General features: G+C 44.5%; 1 protein-coding gene across 3 annotated transcripts in view; it reads right to left on the reverse strand.

Annotated features, from left to right (window-relative positions):
- PAMR1 (peptidase domain containing associated with muscle regeneration 1) overlaps positions 1 to 24,386 on the reverse strand; it is a 163,522-nt gene that overhangs the window by 58,808 nt on the left and 80,328 nt on the right. Inside the window, exon 1 of one of the 3 annotated variants that reach the window (XM_061201597.1) lies at positions 11,720 to 12,020. The exons of the other annotated variants lie outside the window; for them this stretch is intronic. Within the exon in view, the coding sequence (XP_061057580.1) occupies positions 11,720 to 11,792 (73 nt within the window). The 5' untranslated portion in view covers positions 11,793 to 12,020. Of the gene's footprint in view, positions 1 to 11,719; positions 12,021 to 24,386 lie in introns of those variants that run through there. 3 annotated transcript variants of the gene reach the window in all.

A 24,386-nucleotide genomic window follows, 5' to 3' on the forward strand; every position in this document is an offset into this window, starting at 1 on the left:
CAGAAACAGACTCACAGATCTCAAAATCAAACTTATGGTTACCAAAGGGGAAACGTGGGGGGAAGTGATAAATTAGGAGATTGGGATTAACATATACACACTACTATGTATAAAATAGATAACTAACAAGGACCTACTGTATAGCACAGGGAACTCTACTTGATATTCTGTAATAACCTATACGGGAAAAGAATCTGAAAAAGAATGGAGATTATATATATATATATATATCTGATTCCCTTTGCTATACACCTGAAACTAACACAACATTGTAAATCAACTATACTCCAATAAAAAATTTTTTAAAAACCATCACGTGTAGCTAAAATACAGATGGCTAAGGGAGCAAAGGGGGTGAGTAATAATGTCTCCTCCAGAGGCCCACACATACATGGCATTTTCAAGCAGTCTGTTCTTGCTTATATCATCACATCTGGGTTCCTCCCCCTTGCTTCTAGATTTCCTGATCTCTTTTTTCTAATAACTCCTCTTCAGACACCTATTTAACTAGGACATACCTCACCTCCTGCTGCTTGTCTTCCAGAAATAGAAATTCTACATCTATAGGCAAAGGGAACAAAACCCAAACTCTAGCATCTTGGAAGAGCCCCAAGTTGCCATTATCCTCAACAACAGTGCTGGAAATCCTTGAAGGACAGCTGCTTCTGGGTTATTTCAAACACTGGAATATGAGCTGAATAGATCTTATTTTTTTATTAGCATTGGGTACTAAAAATATAATTTCATAATGCATCTAAATGTACTTGGCAATAGAACTCAGCAAATATTATATCAAGCAAAGTATTAGAATGTCTAAGTTAAAAACAATAAAACTTAAGCTATACCCTAAAAATCCAATCTGGATTTCCCCAGACCTAAGAATTCTACAAATGATCCCACCTGCTCCTCAATCCTCAACACTTTTAAAACCTTCTTTCTGAGTCAGAGTGCGTCAGGGCTATAAGGGGGTCTTGGTCAACCACACCCACCCCTTTGCCAAGAGCTTCCAGAGTAAGTGTTACTGTCTTCACATCCAGGTTCACTGATGCCAGGCAGAAGCCAGATTTTCCTTCTACCAAAGGCAGATGGCCAAGAGCAGATGTCAGTTTGAGCGAGGGTGATGCGTTTACAATGGCATGTCCTATGGTTCACTAAGCCCTAAGCTGGCGGCAGCTTCATGCAGGCTAGCCCTCATTAGAATTGCCTTCTCCAGTTCTGCAAGCTAGAACAAGATGAAGGGGAACTTCTTTTTGCCTGAGGATTCCTGGCTGGCTCTACCCTTGAATCACAACAGATGGTCATGAACAACATCTCATGTTTGGGAGACAACATCATTGACCCAGAATCACCTACTCTGCAAGACACCATCCTCTCAAACCCCTGCAAGAATCTACCACCAGCCATATTTCAAACATGGACAAACTTAGTCACAGCATGTGGAAGGCATTTCACCCTAAGGCTGGAAGGCAGATGCATGATAAAAGGAAGAGGAGAAAGCAAGTCTCAAAGAAATAAACATATGGTGAATCTTTAGGAATATTTTTTCCCTGACACAGAGAAACAGATGAATAGGATAGGACTGTGGACCAAGGTGGAGTGGGCTTCAAGAGGACCATGTAACTTCCATCCTACTATAGATAGAACACCCAATATTTCTCCTTCTTAATCCCTTGTGAAACGTGTGCTAGTGGGAAAAATAGCAGAAAGGAGAGGAGTAGAAGATGACTTTAATTTCCTGAGTGCTGCCTTTTTGCAAAGCATTATACTATTTTAAATAGGTTACTTTTTTTTTTTGGCCGTGCCACGCAGCATACAGGATCTTAGTTCCCCGACCAGGGATCGAACCTGTGCCCCTGCAGTGAAAGCGTGGAGTCTTAACCACTGGACCACCTAGAGATTGTCATACTGAGTGAAGTAAGTCAGACAGAGAAAGACATATCACATGAGATCGCTTATAAGTGGAATCTAAAAAATAAGGCTACAAATGAACTTACCTACAAAACAGGAAGAGACTTATAGATGTAGAAAATAAACTTATGGTTATCGGGGGTAAAGAGGGGGAGGGATAAATTGGAAGATTGGGATTGACATATACACACTACTATGTATAAAATAGATAACTAATAAGAACCTACCGTATAGCACAGGGAACTCTACTCAATACTCTGTAATGGCATATTCGGGAAAAGAATCTAAAAAAGAGTTGATATATGTATATGTATAACAGATTCACTTTGCTGTACACTTGAAACTAACACAACATTATAAATCAACTATACCCCAATAAAAATTTAAAAATAAATAAATAGGTTATCTCATTTAACACCTGCAATAAACCTATATAAAGACACTATTATCCTCAGTGTACAGGCTAAGAGGTGGTACAGCCACATTAAAGAGGTTAAGTAACTCGCCAAGAAAACCAGCCGTAAATGACAGAGGCAAGATTCAAACCTGGCCCATATTTTAAACCATAATACTCTACACCCTATGTTTATACATATCCATACATATACACACATAAGTATATACATAACCATATCTACACTTTTATTTTTCTGTGTACATGTGTATTCAAACTTGAACACATCCATACTAAGACATCTATATCAAAAATGAAATCCATAAATATGGCAAGCAAGGGCTGACTCTTTGCTGAGAAGGATATGGTTACTCAAGTCTGCTTAGGCAGGAAGCCCTTAAAAGGAACAGCTGGTTTTATTCCTTATCCATTGTCACTGTTCTGAAGCAAGTCTGGGCAGAGAGAGGAGGCAGGCAATGCTAGGGGCAAGGGAGAAGCCGTGTCACGTGACAACAAGAACAATATTTAGGAAAGGCAGGAATAAAGCTGTTCCTTTACTCACGTTCTGTCTCTATGGGATACAGCCCCAGTGTAAACAGCCCAGACCACTTCCGGATTGTGCAAATCAGGGTCATAGTAGCTATACTAGAACTGGCAGACAGGGGGGTAAATAAAAAAACACTGGAGACGAACCCGCGTGTGTTAGAGGGGGGAAGGGAGAGGTTAATTGGTAATGAACAGACCTCGGACTCAGTGCCCCCAGGGACCAGAAGGATGCCCAAATATTCTCCTTATTGTTTTTTTTTTTTAATTTTTTAAAATTTATTTTATTTTTATTTTTGGCTGCGTTGGGTCTTCGTTGCTGCACGCGGGCTTTCTCTAGCTGCGGTGAGCAGGGGCTACTCTTCGTTGCAGTGCACGGGCTCTAGGCGCGCAGGCTTCAGTAGTTGCGTCTTGTGTGCTCTAGAGCGCAGGCTCAGTAGTTGTGGCTCGCGGGCTTAGTTGCTCCGCGGCATGTGGGATCTTCCCAGACCAGGGCTCGAACCCTGTCCCCTGCATTGGCAGGTGGATTCTTAAGCACTGCACCACCAGGGAAGTCCCATATTCTCCTTATTTTTGAAGAGGAGACAGTGTGACTGTCACCAAGGATACAATGTAGTCGGGAAGTCAAGTCACAGCTCTTATCGGTCCCCAGCACTGCCACATCATCATAGGTGGGCGTTAATCAGACCCACACCTCAGTTTGACCAGTGATCCCAGGGCAACCACATTACTTTAAACAACTTATAGACAAGAAATGAGTTTTCTTGGTGAACTATGCAGGTCAATGCTGGTGAGGACTTTTCTTACAGCAATGCGGTCGGGATCACCTCCACAGTTCTTTCAACATCTCAGCAAGTGTGAAGGGACTAGGACATCAGACTTCCCGTCCATCTCTCAGCAGAAGTCTGAAGAAAAGCTCATGTTTTGTAGATTTTCAAATTCCCTTCTTACCCCATCCTCTATAATGGTGAAGATATTCTTCAATGTTTTATTCATTATGGGCAAGAGACCTGAGTTTTCCAAATGGTGAAGCACTAGTTCCACTGGATGGTATAAGGTATTATGTGAATAAAGGTTCTGTGGCCAAACAACTTTGTAAATGCTAATAACAGCTTTCTTTATTGTAGGGCTTTGCCAAGTCTATAATATTCTTTGCACATAGTTAATTCCCACATCCCCCAAACTAATTCCATCATGACGTCCTAGGTTTTGTTTACTTCTGTTGAATATCCTTTAGGATTAGTATTCCATGAAACCTACTTTGGAAAATACCAGGCTGGACCATAAGCTCTCTCAACCTTAAAGAAAGTGCCTTACATATATACAATGGAATACTACTTAGCCATAAAAAGAAACGAAATTTAGTTATTTGTAGTGAGGTGGATGGACCTAGAGACTGTCATACAGACTGAAGTAATTCAGAAAGAGAAAAACAAATACCGTATGCTAACACATATATATGGAATCTAAAAAAAAACCGAAAAACAAAAAGGTTCTGAAGAACCTAGGGGCAGGGCAGGAATAAATATGCAGTCATAGAGAATGGACTTGAGGACACGGGGAGCGGGAAGGGTAAGCTGGGATGAAGTGAGAGAGTGGCACGGACATATATATATATACACTACCAAATGTAAAATAGATAGCTAGTGGGAAGCAGCTGCATAGCACAGGGAGATCAGCTCGGTGCTTTGCGTCCACCTAGAGGGGTGGGATAGGGAGGGTGGAAGGGAGACGCAAGAGGGAAGAGATATGGGGATATATGTATATGTATAGCTGATTCACTTTGTTATAAAGCAGAAATTAACACACCATTGTAAAGCAATTTTACTCCAATAAAGATGTTAAAAAAAAAAAAAAAGAAAGAAAGTGCCTTAAGGAAAAGGCCTTTTATTCATCATCCTGTCTCCAGCACCTAGGATCACACCTGGCACCTGGTAGGTGCCTGATAAAGTCTGCTGAATAAATACATGAATGTGGATACATGAGGCATGTGTGATTTCCAGGATCAGGTTATTTGTGTCAAAGACTGATGTTAGAAATGGCTCTTGCGATGACCTTTTGGGGTCTCTATTTTACAGTAGAAGGAATCCATTGGGTCCATTACTGTTGAATATTTTTTGCTCTTTGTGTACTGCAGTTTGCATCTCATTTCCATAAAGGCTTGCGCTGCTCACTTGTTCTTTTCTACCTTTGGGCAGGGGAGCCAGGCTTGTACAGAAAGGAGGCGGAACATCACTTAGAAGCAGGCAGTCAATCACCCACTGGGAGGCAGAAAGCCAGACCAAGAATAAAGATTCTTTATACCAGGCAAGCCCTCCCTTCTGCTTGCATCCAGGTGAGCCAAGTGGTATATTGAAAAATACAGTAGATGCTACCAGATGGAAGCTAAGCTCAAGCAACTTGTCCTGGGATATCTCAGGTGTTCTCTACCATCACTGTTGACTTCTGAGGTGGGATCCCATGATGCAGGGGATTAACTGATCATCTTCAAAGGAGTCCTATGAAGTAAGTGGACATGGAACTGGGTTTGAAAAACATTGACACCTTGGTTCCTCAGAGTCCTCAAATGATTTGACTTGAAGCAAACCAGGCCAACATCCCTCCTTGGCCCAGTGGTTTTCCATTAAAAACTGGTTAGAAATTTATTGTAACCAATCATAAATTCAGCTTATGAGGACAATTGCTGCATCTTCCCATGAGCTGAAGTTGCCTGAATGTGTTCCTCACTCTGTTCTGGCAGCAGCAGCCCTGGGTTTCCAATCACCAACCCAACTGACCAGACTTCTACTTACACTGACACTGGCTGCCAAAGGACTAACTCAACCCTCTGAGACAGCCAGAGCCTCGGAGAGGGCAGTGATAAAGATGCCTACACTGCAGGAACAAAGGTATTTCCCCAACTCCAGAGGCAGAAGGGTGACAGTCACATGTGTCTTCGTTTGCTGCTCAGCCGATGGGGGCACTTCTCTTAACCAGTTGACAAAGGACCCAAGACATTAGTGTCTTGTAGACAGCTGATCCTCATTCAAAACCCATCTGAGTATTAATGGAGGGAGTCTACATTTCCATCCCCTGCAATATCCATCAACTGTGTTATGCCGAACAAAAAGAAGAAAGAAAAAACGCTTCCCCTTACTCATGCCAGGCCTGCTGCTGCTGTTCCATAGCCTAAGAGTTTACACAGTGACGATCTTGACAGAATAAATCCATAAAGGAGCAGCGCTACACAGTGTCAGGGCCAGGCTTGAAGCATGTCTCATCCTTAATTCTGTCCCTCCACAAGCAGACACATGATTTTGATTATAAAGGCTGCCCATGGGACAAAGAAATTCTCACTTCCCACATCTAATCAGAATGAGATGCACGAGCCTGTGGACAGCTACCCCAGAAATTGGCGGGATTTGCAATCTGCTTAACACTCCTGTTTCCTTTAGAAAATGGCTCTTCTTGGGTTCCACGTGGTCCCACTGGGGCTGCTGAGGTCTCTCCCTCATCTCTCACATCCACTCTGCCCCCACAGTGGTGAGCACATGACCTCCCTGAGGCCATTCTCAGCTCCTGGAATATCCAAGGGATAACCAGAATTCTTTACTAACACCATGGTTTTTATGATTCGGCCAGCAGATCTACCATAGTTGGACCCCTTGCTGACCGTGGCAGTGTTGTGTAGTGTTTCATTGCATGCATAATGGGGTCAGGTTGTCTGGGTTCAAATCATGGACGTCCAGCTCTGTGACCTGGGCAAGTACTGTACCTCTCAGTTCCCTCCTATGTAAACTAGGGACAATAACACTACTAATTAGCTTCTAGATGTGTTGTGAGGATTAAATAAATACATGTAAAGCGTATAGGAGAGTGCCTGGTATTTACCACAAACTTCAGTAGATTATTTGGGATCTGGTCCCTTAGGTACGGAGGCTTCCACCATTGGTGTTTCCACCATCACCGGTGAAGAATCTGATGTGCAGCCCTACCTACTCCACTCTCAGCCCACATGGGCTCTGTGTCTGTATCACAAATAACAACTGAGAACAATGAAAGGAGTCATTGTTGGTGGGTTGGGCAGTGCGGGGGGGAGTAGTGGAAAGTCCCACTGGTTAAGAGAGTGGAATATCTCCAGCCAACACTAATTCTCTGCCTTCTGTGAGTGGTTTTGTTTATAGATATGAGGTTTGATTTTTTCCTGCATTTTACTTCTTTCTCTCCATTATAAACCTAATGCTTTGGCCCAGATCTCATGATGACTGATGAACAGAACTCCTTAAACATAGACCAGGCTTGGACTCTGAAAGACTTTCTGCCACTGATGTGGTAGCTTTCAAAGCTCCAGCTGCCCTCTGGGTCCTCTGCCATGGAATTCAGGAATTAGAAAATGTAAACATTGCTTTTCCTTCCCCTTTAAAATAAAATAAGAGGAAAGGGATCTGGGCTCCTATGACTTTCAAGTATCCACAAAGTGAGGGGGACAGGTTCTCCCACATGTGGGAGGAGCAGGGCACCACCTTCTCTCATTTATCACTGAAATGGCACTTTTCCCAATTTGCACATACCCCAGATCAATTGCAGCGTCTAGAGCTGGGCTCAGGGGAGGCAGGTAGAGAGGTTTTCTCGTGCATCGGGATTGGCCACCCCTAGTAGGGCAGATGGAAATAATTTTCTGACTTAAGGCCAGTCATTAGGTCCTCCAGACGCCATGAGACGCCATTATCTCAGCCATTGCTGTCTAGCCAGGGTAACCCAGATGCAGATAAGTTTAAGTCAAACCCATGGTCCCTGGCAGGAGCATTCCAAAGCCCTCCTTAAGGCTTCTGGATATTTCTAAGGGACTTAAATGCTCCAGGTCACATCTGCCTCTGGGTCCAGAGGTGCTTTGTCCCTAGCTTACTGACCCAAACATAACACCCAGCCTCACCCCCAGTTTCCACCGAAAGCTCACTCTCAAGGGCATTCCTGAGAGTAGAACATTTTACCAAAGAGTTGGTGGTCATAGAGGTGAGATTACACTCCACAAAACACACAAGTTAAAATATATTTACGTTCCTTCTTTTAAAAGTCCTGTCTGCTACGAAATTCTCACTTGTGCTTCCCCCCATTCAGTACACAGCCTTCCACTTTCTCTCTTTCACTCTCCATTTCTGCCCCATCCCTCCCAGGAATAGAGGTCAAAAATGCAAACGCCAGTAGAGACTAGCAGAGAACATACATGTGAATTGAGAAGGCAGGGTGTCAGGCCAGAGAGGGGACCCAGCCTACTTCAAATCATTCAGGTTCAAAACATTTTTAAGCATCGTATCCTACTAGCTACTTCTGCAGACCTTTGACCCGAAGGCTGCCAATCCTTCGGTGCTACAGTCTCCCTCTTTGCCAAAGTCACCCCCAAAAGAGCAGCAGTGCCACCCAAACTGGAGCTAGCAAGAACCCTCCCCCCGCCACGTGTGTCCTGAAGCCATGCCATGATCACATGTGCATCAGTATACGATGCTGTTAGATACGTGAGTTTAAGTCAGCCAGGTACCACATGAGCTTGAGCTCAGGAATTCGACAGTCTGGGCTCACGCCAGGCTCCGCTAATCTGCTTGTGTTTTCTTTTTTATCATTATTACAGCAAAATGTAAATAACATAAATTTACCATTTTAATCACTTTTAAGTGTACAGTTCAGTGGCTTGTGTAACCATCACCACTATACATCTCCAGAATGTTTCCGTCATCCCTCACTGACACTCTACACCCATTAAACACTAACTCCTCAATCTTTCCTCCCCACAGCCCCTGGTAACCACTGTTCTACTTTCTGCCTCTATGAATTTGACTTCTCTAGGTACTTCATATAAATGGAATCATACAGGATTTGTCCTTTTGTGTCTGGCTTCTTTCACTTAGCATAATGTTTTCAAGGTTCATCCATGTTGTAGGCTGTGTCAGAACTTCACTCCTTTTTAAGTCTGAATAATATTCCACTGTATGTACGTACCACATTTTGTTTATCCATTGATGGACACGTGGGGTTTTCCCACCTTTTGGCTATTGGGAACAATGCTGCAGTGGACACTGGTGTACAAATATCTGCTGGAGTTCCTGTTTTGACTTATTTTGTGTATATACCCAGAAGTGGAATTGCTAGATCAAACGTTTACCTTTTTCAGAACTGTGCCTGTATATCCTTGGACAGGTTACAGACCCTCTGTAAACCTCATCTGGAAACAGCACCTACCCTGCTTTGGCTCAAACACTGGGCACATCATAAATGCTCACAGATGTTTACTCTCCTTGTCCTCTGCATTTGAGGTACTCAAACTAAATGATCTCTACAGTTACTCCCAGCTCCCTAAACCAATGATCCCACCCTCAAATTATTTCCCTGTTGGAGAAGCCAGGAGTTCTCAGAATATATATATCTGGGGAACACCCTCTTCATGGTCCCCACAAAAATCTAGCCCTGCCAAGAAGGCCCAATTTTCATAGCTCTCTCCTTGGAATTTGCTAACACATCCCATTATAAACCAACATCTAATTTTTATTGCCACTCCTTCCCCCTTGCTTTCTTCCCACATTCCCTTTCTCGGTTGGCTTCTCCTGCCCACTGAATATCTGTGCTTCGAATTATCTTCCCCAGCTGCCTTGATGCTCATTCCCCACCAGCTAATGTCTGTTGGAAGCAACACTTGTGAAGTTATTCATATCAAGGTTTCACTCCCCAGAGCCACATCTTTTAAATGAGTTGTTCCTTTTAGGCAGAATCCTGCTGGCAGAGCTACTGCTATTTGGTGAAGTCAGTGGAGTTGGGTTTCTCCCCTCACATGCTGTTTATACTGGGTTATCACTTGGCCCGATGTTTGGATTTTCATCCTCAGACACGTGTCCCAAGTCGATGAGCAACAACCGTCTGCTGTGCCATCCCCGTGGATGTTTACATTTCATCAGATGCTCTTTTTAGAAAAGTAATTAGAGGAAATATGCTGCTAAGCTTTCCTTGACAGGGCCAGATTCAGAACTCCAGCAGGGAGTGGACTCATTCACTCACGACTTGAAGAAATATTTTCCTTCTCCACTCCATCCCTCCGTGTTCCCTCTAAATGCGAATGCTCAACAATGAAATATCCTTGCTAGACACGTGAAGTTGCTCTCTGGTTCAGTCAGCAGCTCGGCTGCCCAGACGCCGCGTACCCTCCCTGAAGCTTTTCCAGAGCAAAAGGTAAAAGAGATTCTCAGTTCAGGAAAAAATGGGTTTTTTGGATCCTGGGCAAGAAAAAAGGGGCAGCTGAGTTTTGGTTTTTAACTTTTCTGGGTTTCAGCCATCTTACCTGCCACGTTAGAAAAAAAGAAGCAGGGGCGTGCTGATGCAGGGATGAGCAAACTAGACCTCGGAGCCGTGGTGTTCCAGAAGGAACCAGGTTCCTCTGGAGTTGGGCTCGGGCCACCATGCCCTGGAAGTTCGGCTCCAAAAGGCAGAGGTGGAACAGGAATGAGCCTTAAGGAAAATTCACCAACTTACCCCCTGGGGCAAGTGTCTGGGTTTATGGATTATCAGACTCCCCCCTCCTGGGCTCCTTCTTCCTACATTATTGTCTTTGGGCTGTTCCAGATGCCAGTGAGGCAAAATTCAAGTGAAACACTCTCTCCAGCTTGAGAGTAAATCACCAAGGAAGATTTCACCTGGGGCTAGCAGGCTACAGGTAGATGGGAAGTATTCACCAAAATGGGTTTTTCTTCTTTTATATGTTGGCTTTCTGTTCATCATGAAGGGATATGCCCCATGGTCCAGCTCCCCTTCTACAGTAGGTGATTGCATTTTACACCCTCACCACTCCCACTTACTCTGTCTCACTCTCAGGCACTTGCCAGCTATGTGCAGCAATGGAGCATCCACCTCTCAAGCAGAGCACAGGTGACAGGTAACCCCCGCAGAAGGCGCGTAGCAAAAGCTCACACACTCCCTGCTCCTCTGCAAAGTTGCCCTATTTTACCATGTGTGTACATTTCAACCGGTCCTTATCTCCTGACGTCTCACCCTACCTCCTGACACCTGGTCTCTCCAGCCATAGGACAGATGATCCTAAGAAGTCCTCCTTCCCTGCTTGCCCGGGAGCAATCAGAGGACAAGCCTGCCCTCTCCTTGCTTCTGCTGGGTCAAGAGGCTCCCAAGACCTCTGTGTCTCGTTTCAGCCTCACTTGCCCCAGGAGCCCATTTGACATGGGTTTTGTAGCTCAGAAAATGACATGTGAAAAACACAGAAGCCACAGCTCTTTCTAAACAAACACTGTGCTTCCCCAGAAACGACTTGCACTCTTCACCTCGGCTTTTCCTTCTTCTTTCTCATTCTTATCAGAAAGGAAGTGTATATATGCTGAGTGAGTACATCTCCCTTGCTGGGAATCTGTTCTGAAGGGCTGTAACTGTAAGATTTCATCAAGCAAGATGCCCCAGAGGAACACCCTCGCTGCCAGCCCTGCTCTCATCCTCCTCTTCCCTCCCAGCTCACCTCTGAGGGGGCTTTTTCCAGGGGGAAATTTAGCTTTTGCATGTCAGAGGGGGTACCTGACACTGGGTAGATTCCCGGAGGTGATTTTGTGCTTTAAAAAGCTAAAATAAAAAACCAGCAAATAAAACTGAAGCTGGTACCCCTCCTGAGGCAGTTCAGTCCCACAAGTTGGGATGACAGAAAACAGTGTCCCATTCTCAGGGAGAAAGACAGACACTCCAGCATCACCAGCCAAGCCCCCAAGATTATCACTGAGAAGAAGCGCCCCGCCCCCAGCCACCACCCACATACACACAAGCACCATCTCCTGGGACCCCCCCAGTCCTGCCCTCTACCAAACCCCAAGAGGGAAAAAGTCCCCTCCTGGGGGTCCTGAATGCTACTCACAGTACCTCTTGGCAAGGAGGAGATGAGAAGGAGCTGCAGGAAAGTGAGCCCCAGCTGCGGCCACCAGCCCAGCTTCATCGTTCCGCGGTGGTGCCCGGAGCGACTGCCGGGGAGGGACCGAGGGAGGCCGGCGGGCAGGCGGCTCTTACACGGACCTCCCCAAGCCGCGACCGAGCGGGAGCTCGGGTTTCAGCTCGCCAGGCTCTCCCATCCTCATCCGAGGGGAACCACCTTCAGCCAGAGCGACGTCAGCCCAAACCTCTCCTCTCCGCGGCTGCCTTAACCCTTGCGGGACCCGGGGAGGTGTGGCCACGCGGAGAGGCCCCAGGCTGTGGCTGGAAGGGAAGCTGCGGGGCACGGAGGCCGGCCCAGGTCAGGCTGGGCTCCCTCAGCGCGGCGAGGGGAGGGGAGCAGCCCGCAGTACCCTGAATGGGAGCGGAGGTAGACGGGGCTGGGGGCCGCTCAGGTGAGGCCTGAAGCACCCTGCCCCCAACACCCTCACCCACACCCCGAGCCTGGGATGGGAGGTCCACTGCCTGCCTTCACTGCGCACACGAGTCTGCTAGATTAAAAGCCTGCCTTCGAGGGGGAGGGGGCGCCCTGGTGATGCGAGGGGAAAAGCAGCCAACCTGCCTCCCCCTCCACCTATATCCCCAAGTCTCCTTCCTACCTGGAGCATCTGCTCCAGGTGACCACAGTTTGGAAATCTTATCCTTTGCCTCTACAGGCTTCTGGGAAAATTCTTCATCTTCCCATGACGCCCATTATGGTAAGTTCAGCAGCATAAAAGCCCCTGCACACATGCTAGGCAGGGTATTGGGCTCAGGGATAAAAGAACATACAGGATATTGCCTCCGTTCTGAGGACGTTCAGTCCAGGTACAGAGATAGCAAATGACATGTTGAAGTGAGGAGGAAGGATGCTTTACAAGATAATAGCTGACATTTTTAATCAATTTCTCTGTGCCAGGCATCTAAGTACCTTACATGTATTAACTCATTTATTCCTCACAATAAACCTATCATCTCTGGAACTTCACTGGCAGTCCAGTGGTTAAGACTCCCCACTTCCACTGCAGGGGGTGCGGGTTCGATCCCTGGTTGGGGAACTAGGATCCCACCTGCCACGAGGCGTAGCCAAAAATAAATAAATAAATTAATTAAAAAATAAATAAACCTATCATCTCCATCTTACAGATAGGGAAACTGAGTCCTTGAGAGTTCAATAGCTCATCCAAGGTCAGGCAGTAAGTGGCAGAGCCAGGGTTTGAACCCAAGCAGCTTGGGTCCAGAAGCCATAGTCCTAGCCACCAGGCATACTGCTTCTTAAAATGCTGTGTATACAGCATTTTATTTAGCCATTATAGTCACCATGTACAGTAGATGGCATTGTCCACACAGTATGGATGCAGAAACCAAGACTCAGAGATTACATGACTTGTTCAAGGTCACTTGGCTGGAAGTGGCAAAGTAGGACTCATACCCAGGTCTAACTCAGGGAAGCACTGAGGCTTCAAGCCATGCTTGGTCCCAGTTTGTACCTTCAGATGAAGAACCAAAGTTGAGAGGAGTGATCATTCAGGCCCAGAGCACTGGGAGGCTTCCCTGAGCTGGGGAAGCTTGATCTGGGACCTGAGAGAGAGGTAGGATCTCAATGCATGGAGGGAGTGAGGAGGTCTTTCTAAGAAAAAGGGCTGAGTTTGTCCAGTGCCACTGGGAAATAAGTGAGTATTTGCATGTTTATAATTTATACTTATCCTTTTCCCCAAAGGATCCATGGCAATGTATACCATTAAAATGAATTTTAAATAGTTTTCATATACAGATAAATAGATCGAGATATAGATATATCTCGATCTATCTATATATCAAAACTGTTTTTTATATATATATACATATATATATATATATATATATCTTGATCTATCTATCTCTCTATCTATATCTCTCTATATATATGCCTCAGAACAAAAGCCAACTCAAGAGGATAAACAATCTGTATAGCTTGGATATGGCAGAGAGCAAGAAAAAAAGCATGTGGTCATGGTGTTTGGATTTTATTCTACAGTTAATGGAGGGCTCTGACGGTTTAGGAGCAGGGGGTGTTGGGCCCAAAGCCAAGTCCCAGGAAGAAAAGTCACCCTGGTGTCCAGACTGAGGGATGGAGGAGGCCAAGGCCCGCCTAGAGAGAACAGCTGGGACTATGGAGTAATGCCTGGGCTAAGGAGCCAGCCGTGGAAGTTGAAGGGAAAAATTATGGGAGAAACTTGGCGAAGGTAGAATCCCAGGACTCAGGACAGACTAAATGGGCAGGAGCCCTGACACAGGTGCTCCTCTCAGGGAGAAATTCCTAAATCCCAGCCCTGCTTCTGGGGCCCATTGCAGCCCAAAGATGGTGAACAGCAGTCAAATCCTTGATTCACCACTAACTCTCTGAATCTCACTTTTCTCATCTGTCACATGGAAATAATAATCAAATCTACTCTGTAGACTGTTTGGAGAATTTAATGAGATTATATACATAAAGCCCTTAGCACAGGGTCCAGCTCATTCTCAATGCTCCATAAATATAAATCATTGTCTGTATTATCAGTCTGAGACTGATCCCAAGGACATCCCATGGTATGGGCCTTCTCCCTCACCCTCAACTTCTCTATCCAGGTGAAATTTGTTTAAAACAAGCCCCAAAAGTAACCTTAAAAGGGGGGGAAATGCCAAAGGGCAGCACACCTAGGGGGTGGAGGGAAGAAGGTAGAAGAGGAGATGTTTACCTTGTTGCCGGTCAACCAGCTCTAGTCCTTTGGTGATGGGAGTGGGGAGGTGGTGACTTAGTTTCCAAATAACTGTAGGTATTAGAGCCTCTCAGGAATCTGTTTCTCCCATCAGCTGACAATGCTACTTCCTTCTTCCCTTGTCTCCCCTCACCTACACACACATACACACACAGATACACCCTCCCTGAGTCATACCCAGCAGCCTCTCCCTACAGCAACTTACCCCACTAGGGTGGAGCCCCAGGTGATGAACATGACTGGCAGCTCCCTAAAGAGGTCCCTGGTGCCAGGTCTTTGCTTCTCCAGGCTAAGGGGGCTGGAAACAGGCCCTCACATCTATCTTTGGAATGCCCACAGGAGTAATTGGGCCCTACTAGTTTGTTGTCACTAATTTGGGTTTGCAAACTTCCTAGGGCTATGGAACCTGGAAAGGAATTCTCAGAAAGGAGCGGGACACATTCTTCTGGGGAACTGAAAGCAGTGATCAGATATTACCTTGTTGAACTTGACAATAAACTTGGGCTGGTAGAGGAAGAGGGAAGCTATGACCATGATACAAAAAAGGTCAGTAATTTGTCTGAGGTCATACAACTCTACACAAATTTCCATTTTCCTACCCAAATTTAGCTTCCTCTCTTCCCATTATGGTCAAATCAGTTTTTCATATTGATAGAGTTTAGTATTATTCTAAGTCAGGATTCTTGACCCAGGTTCCATGGGGTCTATTGGGAGGAGAGTTTCACATGGCCTTTGAACCTCTGGAAATGATATGCAAAATTTTGCATGCAGTTTTTGGAGTAAGAGGGAGCCATGGCCTTCTTCAAAATCTCGAAGGGATCTGCAAAGCCCCAACTTTTTAAGAATCACTGATCATCATAAGTTAACACTGAAAAATTCACCAAGTACCTGTTGGGTTTGGGGAAAGTGGTTTGGGACAGACAATTGTTGAATCTAGGCTATAAGCTGCACAATGGGTATTTGTAGGACCCTCCCTCCCTTTTTTTCTATTTCTGCCTTAAGAGCTCTTGCTCTGGATCATACTGCCTAGTGTTGAATCCAGCTGGACCACTTACTACATATGTACACCTGGGCAGGTTATTTCACCTATGATGGCTGTAGTTTTCTCACCTGTTAAGTAGAGAGAATAATGGTACCTGCCCCCATAGGGTTGGAGTAAAGAGGTCAGAACAGTGCCTAAAATATACTAAGTACTCAGGAAACATTAGCTATTTTTATTATGATTCTCTCCCTCTCCTGCCCTCACTTTCTACACCCACTTCTGGGAGGAATAAATCATTAGAAAGGCTATGGGTGAAAGAGGCAAAGTGCCATGCTGGGAAGTAGGGAACAATACCTGGAATTAAGAATTATCTACTTATAATCAACACTCAGAAATCAACAATTGGCTGTAGTAGACGGAGTAGGGCCACCCATTTAATTACAAGTCACAATCCCCTCTAATTTTCACATGAAAGGATGAGGCACTCTAAAAAACCTGAACGTTTTTCAATGCCGTGGGAGGCTGATTGCATGTGAATACACAGAAAGAAACCGCAGAGAAGGCTGTCTTGTGAATGCCAACAGCTCCCCAATCTCCAAACTATAACTTTTTCAGATCAGCACCTGAGCAGAAACCACACAGAGGGCAAGCCAGAGGAAAGAGCTGGGGTGGTACAGGTCTGCAAGCCTGAGAGAGGCATCCCAGAGCACTGGTCAGTAGTGTGGTCAGTAAGTGTGGCTTTCATCAGCGTACGAAACACAAAGTTCAAGTCAACCAAGGCCAGAGATGGAGAAGGGTAGGTCTGTGGAAAAGACAAAGGGTCCTTCCACCAGAGCCTGCTCTAACTGGCCGCACCATGGAAGTCTCCAGCCCTAATGAATCCCGGCTGTTCACCTACACAACAAGCAACAATGTTCCACCTCCAGGGCTGGCTCAGCTCCACTCCCTTTCCATTGGGAACCAGGCAAAGGGGTAGGTGAGTCTGTCGTTCTTTCTTTAACCACATTCTTCTTGCTCTATGTCTTTCATCATGGAAATTGCTGAAAGTGGGCACGCTTCCCTCCTTCATAGTCAGTGTGCTCCTGAATCACTTGGGGAAACCTATTCTTGACTTTCATATGTGTATTTATAAACTTCAATTTAAAGCAAAATGTCTGCTATGCCACGGAACTGCAAAGCTTTACAAAGAACACTGGCAAAAATTGTGACCCCAATCCAAGTGGCTAACTCAACAGTTACATGCATTTGAGCCATTTTGGATGAGGAAGGGACCAAAAAATAGAATAACTCCAAGGAAAGGCAGCAAGGTACAGTGGCATAAAACAGGCAACAGGCCCCAGGGTGGATCAAGGCTCTACTACCTACCAGCTGTATGAACTTGGGTAAGTTCATTGGCCCCTCTGAGTCTCAGTTTCCTCATCTACAAAAGGGAGGTAATAGCTACCTTATAATTCTGGTGAGATTAAAATGAGGCTGGCATACATAATGGTAGCTCAATCAAGGTTGACTGTTGTTATAACTATGTATGAACATCTACTCTTAGAGTTTCATTTCAAAATGAAACTAAATAGGTACCATTTTCCACAGGTCTGGTGATATAAGTTAGGTTATGTTCCTATATTGATTTGAAGCCAATGCATGTGTGAAGAATATATTGTCTTGTATATTTATGCTTCCAGTTGGATGTCTAGGGGTAGAGTGTGCATTTGTTCAAAGACAAATCGAGAGGCCTGTCCTGAGTGGACCCAGTCCAAGTGCTGAAGAAAAAATTATTCTGATGTTTGTTAAAGACTGTAAGGAAGACTTTATTCAAGGGACTGCAGCAATGGGTGTCTGCAGGAAACAGGGGAGATTGGGCTCAACTCTGAATAAAACAAGGACAAGTGAGGATTTATCACCAAGGAGCAGGGTGGGGGTCAGTGGATGGAAAACTACTAAGATGAAACATTAGGAATAAGCGGGGATACCGGCTAATCTGATTTAACAGGATTCTTGCTGAAGGCAGGTCAGGGTGATCAGATATCAACCAGGAGATGGTGGGGGATAAGGAACTGAATCAGATATCAAGGGTGATCAGATATCAGTGATGGGAGATTCTCACTAAACTGACTTAGCAGGATTCTTTCTCTTGAGGACAAGGCTCAAGGAGGGGCCTAGTCAAGAAAAGGCTTACACAAGACTGACTACAGCTTGGTTAAGGAGCAAGTCTTTGTCACACAGGACCCACAAAATCCCCTGAAAGGTCCTTGCTTTGAATGTCTGGTTCAATCTTGCCACATTGTTCATTGGGATAAATAGGATTTGCATATAAAGTAACCTGTCTCCTTCCATGGAAGGCAGGAAAGGAGAAAGCACAAATACCAAGTAAAAATCATCCATTCACTTATTCAACGCAATGTATTGCATGTCTGCTATGTGCCAGACATCATCTCAGGTCCTTGGAGTATAGCCGTGAACAAAACCTGTGTGGTCCCTCACCTTGCAGATTTGCAGACCGGATAGCAATGAGACATTGGACAAATGTGACGAGCAGCACGAGTGAAGATGGAACATTCCAAAAGCATGTAACCAGGGGATCCAGCCTGGTCTGAAGGTCAGAAAAGTTTCCCTGAGAAGGTGACACTGAACTTCAGACCTAAAGAAACGCAGAGGGAAGGGAGAGTAGAGGACAAGAGATGAGGAAGACCGGGTAATAAGGAGGCTAGAGGTGCAGGCAGGCCTTCAAAACCATGAACTTGATTCTAACAGGGTCACTGAAAACAACTTGAGGGCCAGTGACTGGATCAGACTTGTGCCCCAGACTCAGCTCTCTGCACCTACATCCAGTATGCAACAGAATAGAGAGAAGTGGCTTGATCTGAGAGGCACCAAGGAGGTAAAAAGGATGGGATCAGTGATTATGGTGTATATTGAGGAGAAAAGTGAGGGAGCAACGACGACTCCCAGTTGATAACCGTGTAGATGTGGGTGGGTGCATGGTGGTGCGCTGTGTAGGACTTTCTCTCTCTCTCTCAGATCATTCACTCTGGGAGAAGTCAACTATGGAGAGTCTCACACAGAAAGGAACCGAAGCTTCCTGACAACAGTCCCATGAAGGATCTTGGGAGCCAATTCTCCAGCCCTTCCAATGGCTGCAGCCCCAGCCAGCAACTTGCCTGCGACCTCACAAGAGTCCCCTTCGCCAAAGCCACCCAGCTAAGCTGCTCCCAGATCCCTGACCCTCAGAAACTAGGCAAGATAATAAATTGTGTTGTTTTGCACTGCTAAATTTGTTACACGTCAATAAATTACTACTACAAAAGATTTCTGAATTGGGCAATCTGGGGTAGAGGAGAAACCAAAACTGTCTATACACTTGGTAAACCTGCAGCCAAATGAAAACTTCTGGGCAGCCACAGCTTAAGGACTCAACAGTGAGAAATGTTAATACAATGAGCCTATCACAGGGAAGAAGCTTTCAGTTGTGCATAACAACAAACCCAATTCATGTGGCTTAAACAATAAGGAATTGTATTGTCATGTATAACAATAAGTCCACAGGTAGGACAGCTCCAGAGTTAATTCTGTGGCTCAACAGTAGTGTTAAATACTTAAATAGGTCCAAATTACCAACAGATATATACAGTGTGTACACATTTATATAAAATCTTGGGACATATAAAAATAGCATGTGTTATACAGATGGCCAACAGCCACATGAAAAGATGCTCAACATCGCTAATTATTAGAGAAATGCAAATCAAAACTACGAAGTATCACCTCATACCTGTCAGAATGGCCATCACAAAAACATCTACAAACAATAAATGCTGGAGAGGGTGTGGAGAAAAGGGAACCCTCTTGCACTGTTGGTGGGAATGTAAATTGGTGCAGCCACTATGGAAAACAGTATGGAGGTTCCTTTAAAAACTAAAAATAGAGCTACCATATGATCCAGCAATCCCATTCCTGGGCATATATCCACAAAAGATGAAAACTCTAATTCGAAAAGATACATGGACCCCAATGTTCATTGCAGCACTATTTACAATAGCCAAGACATGGAAGCAACCTAAGTGTCCTTCAATAGATGAATGGATAAAGAAGATGTGGTACATATATACAATGGAATATTACTCAGCCGTAAAAAAGAATGAAATAATGCCATTTGCAGCAACATGGATGGACCTGGAGATTATCATACTAAGTGAAATAAGTCAGAGAAAGGAAGACAAATATTAAATGTTATCACTTACATGTGGAATCTAAAAAATAGTACAAATGAACTTATTTACAAAACAGAAATAGACTCCAGACATAGAAAACAAACTTATGGTTACCAAAGGGGAAGCAGGGGGAGGGATAAATTAGGAGTATGGGATTAACAGATACATATTACCATATATAAAATAGATAAACAACAAGGATTTACTGTATAGCACAGGGAACTATATTTAATACCTTGTAATAACCTATAATGGAAAAAAATTGAAAAAAAGAATGTATATATATATATATATTCAGTTATGTATATACATAACCAAATCACTTTGCTATACACCTGAAACTAACACAATATTGTAAATCAACTATACTTCAGTAAAAAAAAAATAGCATATGTTGTTTGTGAATAGAAACACATATCATTAAACTACTAAAACATAGTTAGAAATGACATACACTACCTTCAAGGCAGGAGTTACCACTGAAAAGGAAGGGTGTCACAAAATGTGAGCTATGAAATTTTAGCTAAAAAATAAAACAAATGAAGGAGAAATTGAAGCAATTGAAGCCAAACGTTAACATCTGTCTATCTTTGAGGCTAGTGCATAGGGATCTGTTATTGTCTGGAATTTTTTTGCATGTCTGGATTATTAATAATTATATCTATATTTATAGTTCTATAAAGTAGCTACAAAAAATGTAAGAAGGGGACATATTGGAAAATATTTTAATGGACAGAGAAGACAAGCATTTATTCTTAAGAAAACATTTTGAAAGAATGAAATAATGCCATTTGCAGCAACATGGATGGACCTAGAGATTATCATACTACCTGAAGTAAGTCAGAAAGAGAAAGACATACCACATGATACCACTTATATGTGGAATCTAAAATATGACACAAATGAACTTATCTACAAAACAGAAAGACTCACAGTCATAGAGAACAGACCTGTGGTTGCCAAGGGGTGGGGGGAGGGATGGATTGGGATTTGGGGATTAGCAGATGCAAACTCTTATATATAGGATGGATAAACAACAAGGTCCTACTGTATAGCACAGGGAACTGTATTCAATATCCTGTGATAAACTATAATGGAAAAGAATATAAAAAAGAATGTATATATGTGTATAACAGAATCACTTTGCTGTACAGCAGAAATTAACACAATACTGCAAATCAACTGTACTTCAATAAAAAAAAGAAAAGAAAATATTTTGAGTGTCTCCTATATGTCAGGAACATTCTAGGCTATGGGGAAAGCATGGTGAACAAGAGAGAATGACTCTTGTTTTCATGGAGCTTATATTCTACTGGGCAAAGATACATCACAAACAAATAACAAAGGGAAGATCAGATGCAAGAGCTCTGTGCTGGAAATGAAACAGAGAAGTATGATAGGAGTGACGGAGGAAGGTACTTTAGTTTGTAGAATCCGAGCAGGCCTCTCTGAGAAGCTGACATTTAAGCTGAATGCATCTGAGGAAAGGGCATCCCAGGCAGAGGGAACAGCTAAGACAAAGGCCCTGAGTTGGGAATGAGCTTAGAGTGGTTGAGGAACACAAAGGAGGCCAGTGTAGCTGGCACACAGCTCTTTAGAAAAGAGGGAACATGAAAGGGGCCAGAAGAACATGCTGGGATGACCAAGTGAATTCACACCACTGTCACGCTGCCTCCTGGGCATCAGGGAATTCTTTGAAAATTTAGTGAAAAGCTATGGATTCTAGAAAAATATACACATATTGATTTTTGATTACAATTTCAGGATATGCGTGGACCCTCTGAAGCCTACCCAGAAATGACCTAATTGCAGCATTTGAACTCAAGCCACATTATTCCCAGTTGGTGAGGGTATGGGGGCCTGGCCATTTCTACCCAGTGCAGGACTTCTCTATAGGTAATATTTGCACTAGAGTTCCCTACCGCGCTGACCAAGAAATCCTGAATGCTGTACCAGTCTGAGGGTCTCCTACCGCATCCTTCTGTGTTTCCCCTGGCTTTTCACCATGTCAGACCCGCACAGCAGTTTGAAGGCTCTCCCTGCCTACTCTTGCCTCTCTCCCCTTTATTTTTCACAGGCTCTACAACCAAAAATTCTGTCTTGCACTTCTAACTTAGCTTGGTGTCTGCTTCTTAAAGGGACCAACCAACACAACTGATACCGGGAATAATCAAAAACAAGAGGTGATAAGAGGGAGTTTGCGTTCTAGATCACTTGCCACACAGCTGGCAAGGAAGGCCCCATCCCAAATGGCACCTGAGGTATAGATAATCCTGGCACAAGGTGGCAACCCAATTGCTAAAAATTTCACAGGTGATTACTTGGAAGGACCTCCTGGTGGAGGGGAATGCCTGGGCTGGTATGAAGATTCAGGTTTTTGCACATTATGGAAGAATAGCACATTTAAGGACAGTAGAAACAGCTGGTTACTAACTGAGTTGATTTGATGCCTACAGAGGGATAATGAGAAACTAAGGGCAATTAACCAATTTAAATACTAAGTGTGAAAGCCAGTGGTCCTCTTTGGTAGTTCCTGCAGTAGGAGAGTGGACTGAGAAGCAGACTCAGGTTCTGATATTTATAGTCACCAGGGTTCAAAGAGAGTGGAATGCTTTGTCACGGCCAGTCTACTATGCAAAGATCAGTGCCCTGCCTGGGAAAACCTGAACTCCTGAACATGAATTGAGTCATCTGGATGGATGCCCCCAAAGATTGTGGTTCCAGTGACTTCCCTGAATCCTCTGAGCCTTCAGAGATGGCTCATCTGTCCCTATTAAGAGCCAGAACTCCTTCCTGTGGGAAGATACAACATGGGCCTCCCCATTGCAAGAAAACAGGTGTCCTTCTCGGGACTTTCTCCCAGACCTGTCCTGGCTGCCAGGCCAGAAAATAGGATTAAATTCCAGCATATTCCCAGTTTAGAACATAAGGAAACAGACGAATCCCAATGGAGCTGCAAGAATTAGGTAGCACGTACCAGCATGAGCCAGGGGAGTACCCATGGGATTGGATTTTGAGGGTGCTTGATTAAGGAGTACAGGACATAAGAATGGACAAGCAAAAGTTCATTTACTTTGGAGTACTCTTCAGGAACATGGATTTAACGCCTTGGCAAGAACCCTAGGGTATGGGCAAATTTGCTAGTAGGTAACTCTCAAAAACATGGAGGAAAAAAACAGCCCATTCTGGGACTTCCCTGGCAGTCCAGTGGGTAACACTCCAAGCTCCCAATGCAGGGGGCCCGGGTTTGATCCCTGGTTGGGGAACTAGATCCCACATGCATGCCACAACTAAGAGTCCACATGCCACAACTAAGAAGTCCGCATGCTGCAACTAAAAAAAAAAAAAAAGATCCCGCAAGCTGCAATGAAGATCCCGCATTTTACAGTATTGTCCTAGGTCTATGTTAATTCTTCTGCTGTCACAATATAGTCAGAAGAAATCTGGACCATCTGCACATCCTTCAGACTACCACATTGATCTATTCTATCAATGACAGAGCAGGGAGAGTAAGAGCTGACTAGCACACTGGAGGCCTTGGTGAAACAGCTCACTTCAGATGGTGGGAGATAAACCCTAGGAAGACGGAGGGGCATGGCACATTGGTAAAGTTTTCAGGGGTCCAAAGATCATGCTGAGAAATACTGCCCAAAGTAAAAGACAAATTGCTGCATTTTTTATCCCTTAGAATGAGGTATAATGTCTGTCATTCCCTTTTGGGTTGGGTTCTGGAGGCTGCACATCCCGCATCTAGCAGTACTACTCCAGTGCATATACCGGGAAATCTGAAAGGTAGCCAACTTTGTGTGGGCCTGGAGCAAGAAAGGAATCTGTAGTCAGTTCAGGCTATGGTACAAGTAGCTCTGCCACTTGGAGGATATGATCTGGCAGACAATCTGGTGTCGGAAGTGTCAGCGGTGGGAAAAGATACAGTAAGGATCTTATAACAAACCCCAGTGGGAGAATTACAACATAGGCTTCTGGGGTCTGGATGAAGGCCATGTCAGTTGCAGCATGTGCTTTTTGAGGAACATATCCTAGAGTATTTCTGGGCCCTGGTGGACATGGGACTTTTGACCCTGGAATGTCAAGTAATCATGAGCTGAGTTCTACCAGACCCTCCAAGTCATGAAATCACACAGGCCCATAGCAGGCCATTCTAAGATGGAAATGGTACACCCCAAATGGATCCCAAGCAGGACCAGGCAGCACAATAAAGGTTCATGGGCGTGAAGCCCAGACTCCCGTGCTACCTGCCATGACTGCCCAGTACCACTCTCTCAGCTTGTACCTATGGCCAGATGGTTAGGAAGGTTCCCAAAACAACTAGCTGAAGGAGAAAAATCTCATGGTTGGTTTACAGATGGGACATCTTGGAATGTGATTACAAGCTGAAAATGAATGGTGGGTGTCTTCCAGGCATCATGGAGTGGACTCAAATGACAGAGCTGAGGGAGAATCTTTCCAGTGGGTGGAGCTTTGAGTGGTGCACCTAGTCCTCTGCTCTGTGTGGGAGAAGAAGTGGCCAGAAGTGAGAATATATCAAGTCTCATGGACAGTAGCAAATGGCCTCACTGGCTGATCAGGAGCCTGAAATGAAAAGGACTGAATGATTGGAGGCATGTGGATGGGCATATGGGAGTGAGCACCAAGGATGACTCGAAAATGTGATCACGGTAGACAAGAAAGCATCT

The sequence above is a fragment of the Eubalaena glacialis genome, chromosome 10 (assembly GCF_028564815.1).
Source record: "Eubalaena glacialis isolate mEubGla1 chromosome 10, mEubGla1.1.hap2.+ XY, whole genome shotgun sequence".
NCBI lineage: Eukaryota > Metazoa > Chordata > Mammalia > Artiodactyla > Balaenidae > Eubalaena > Eubalaena glacialis.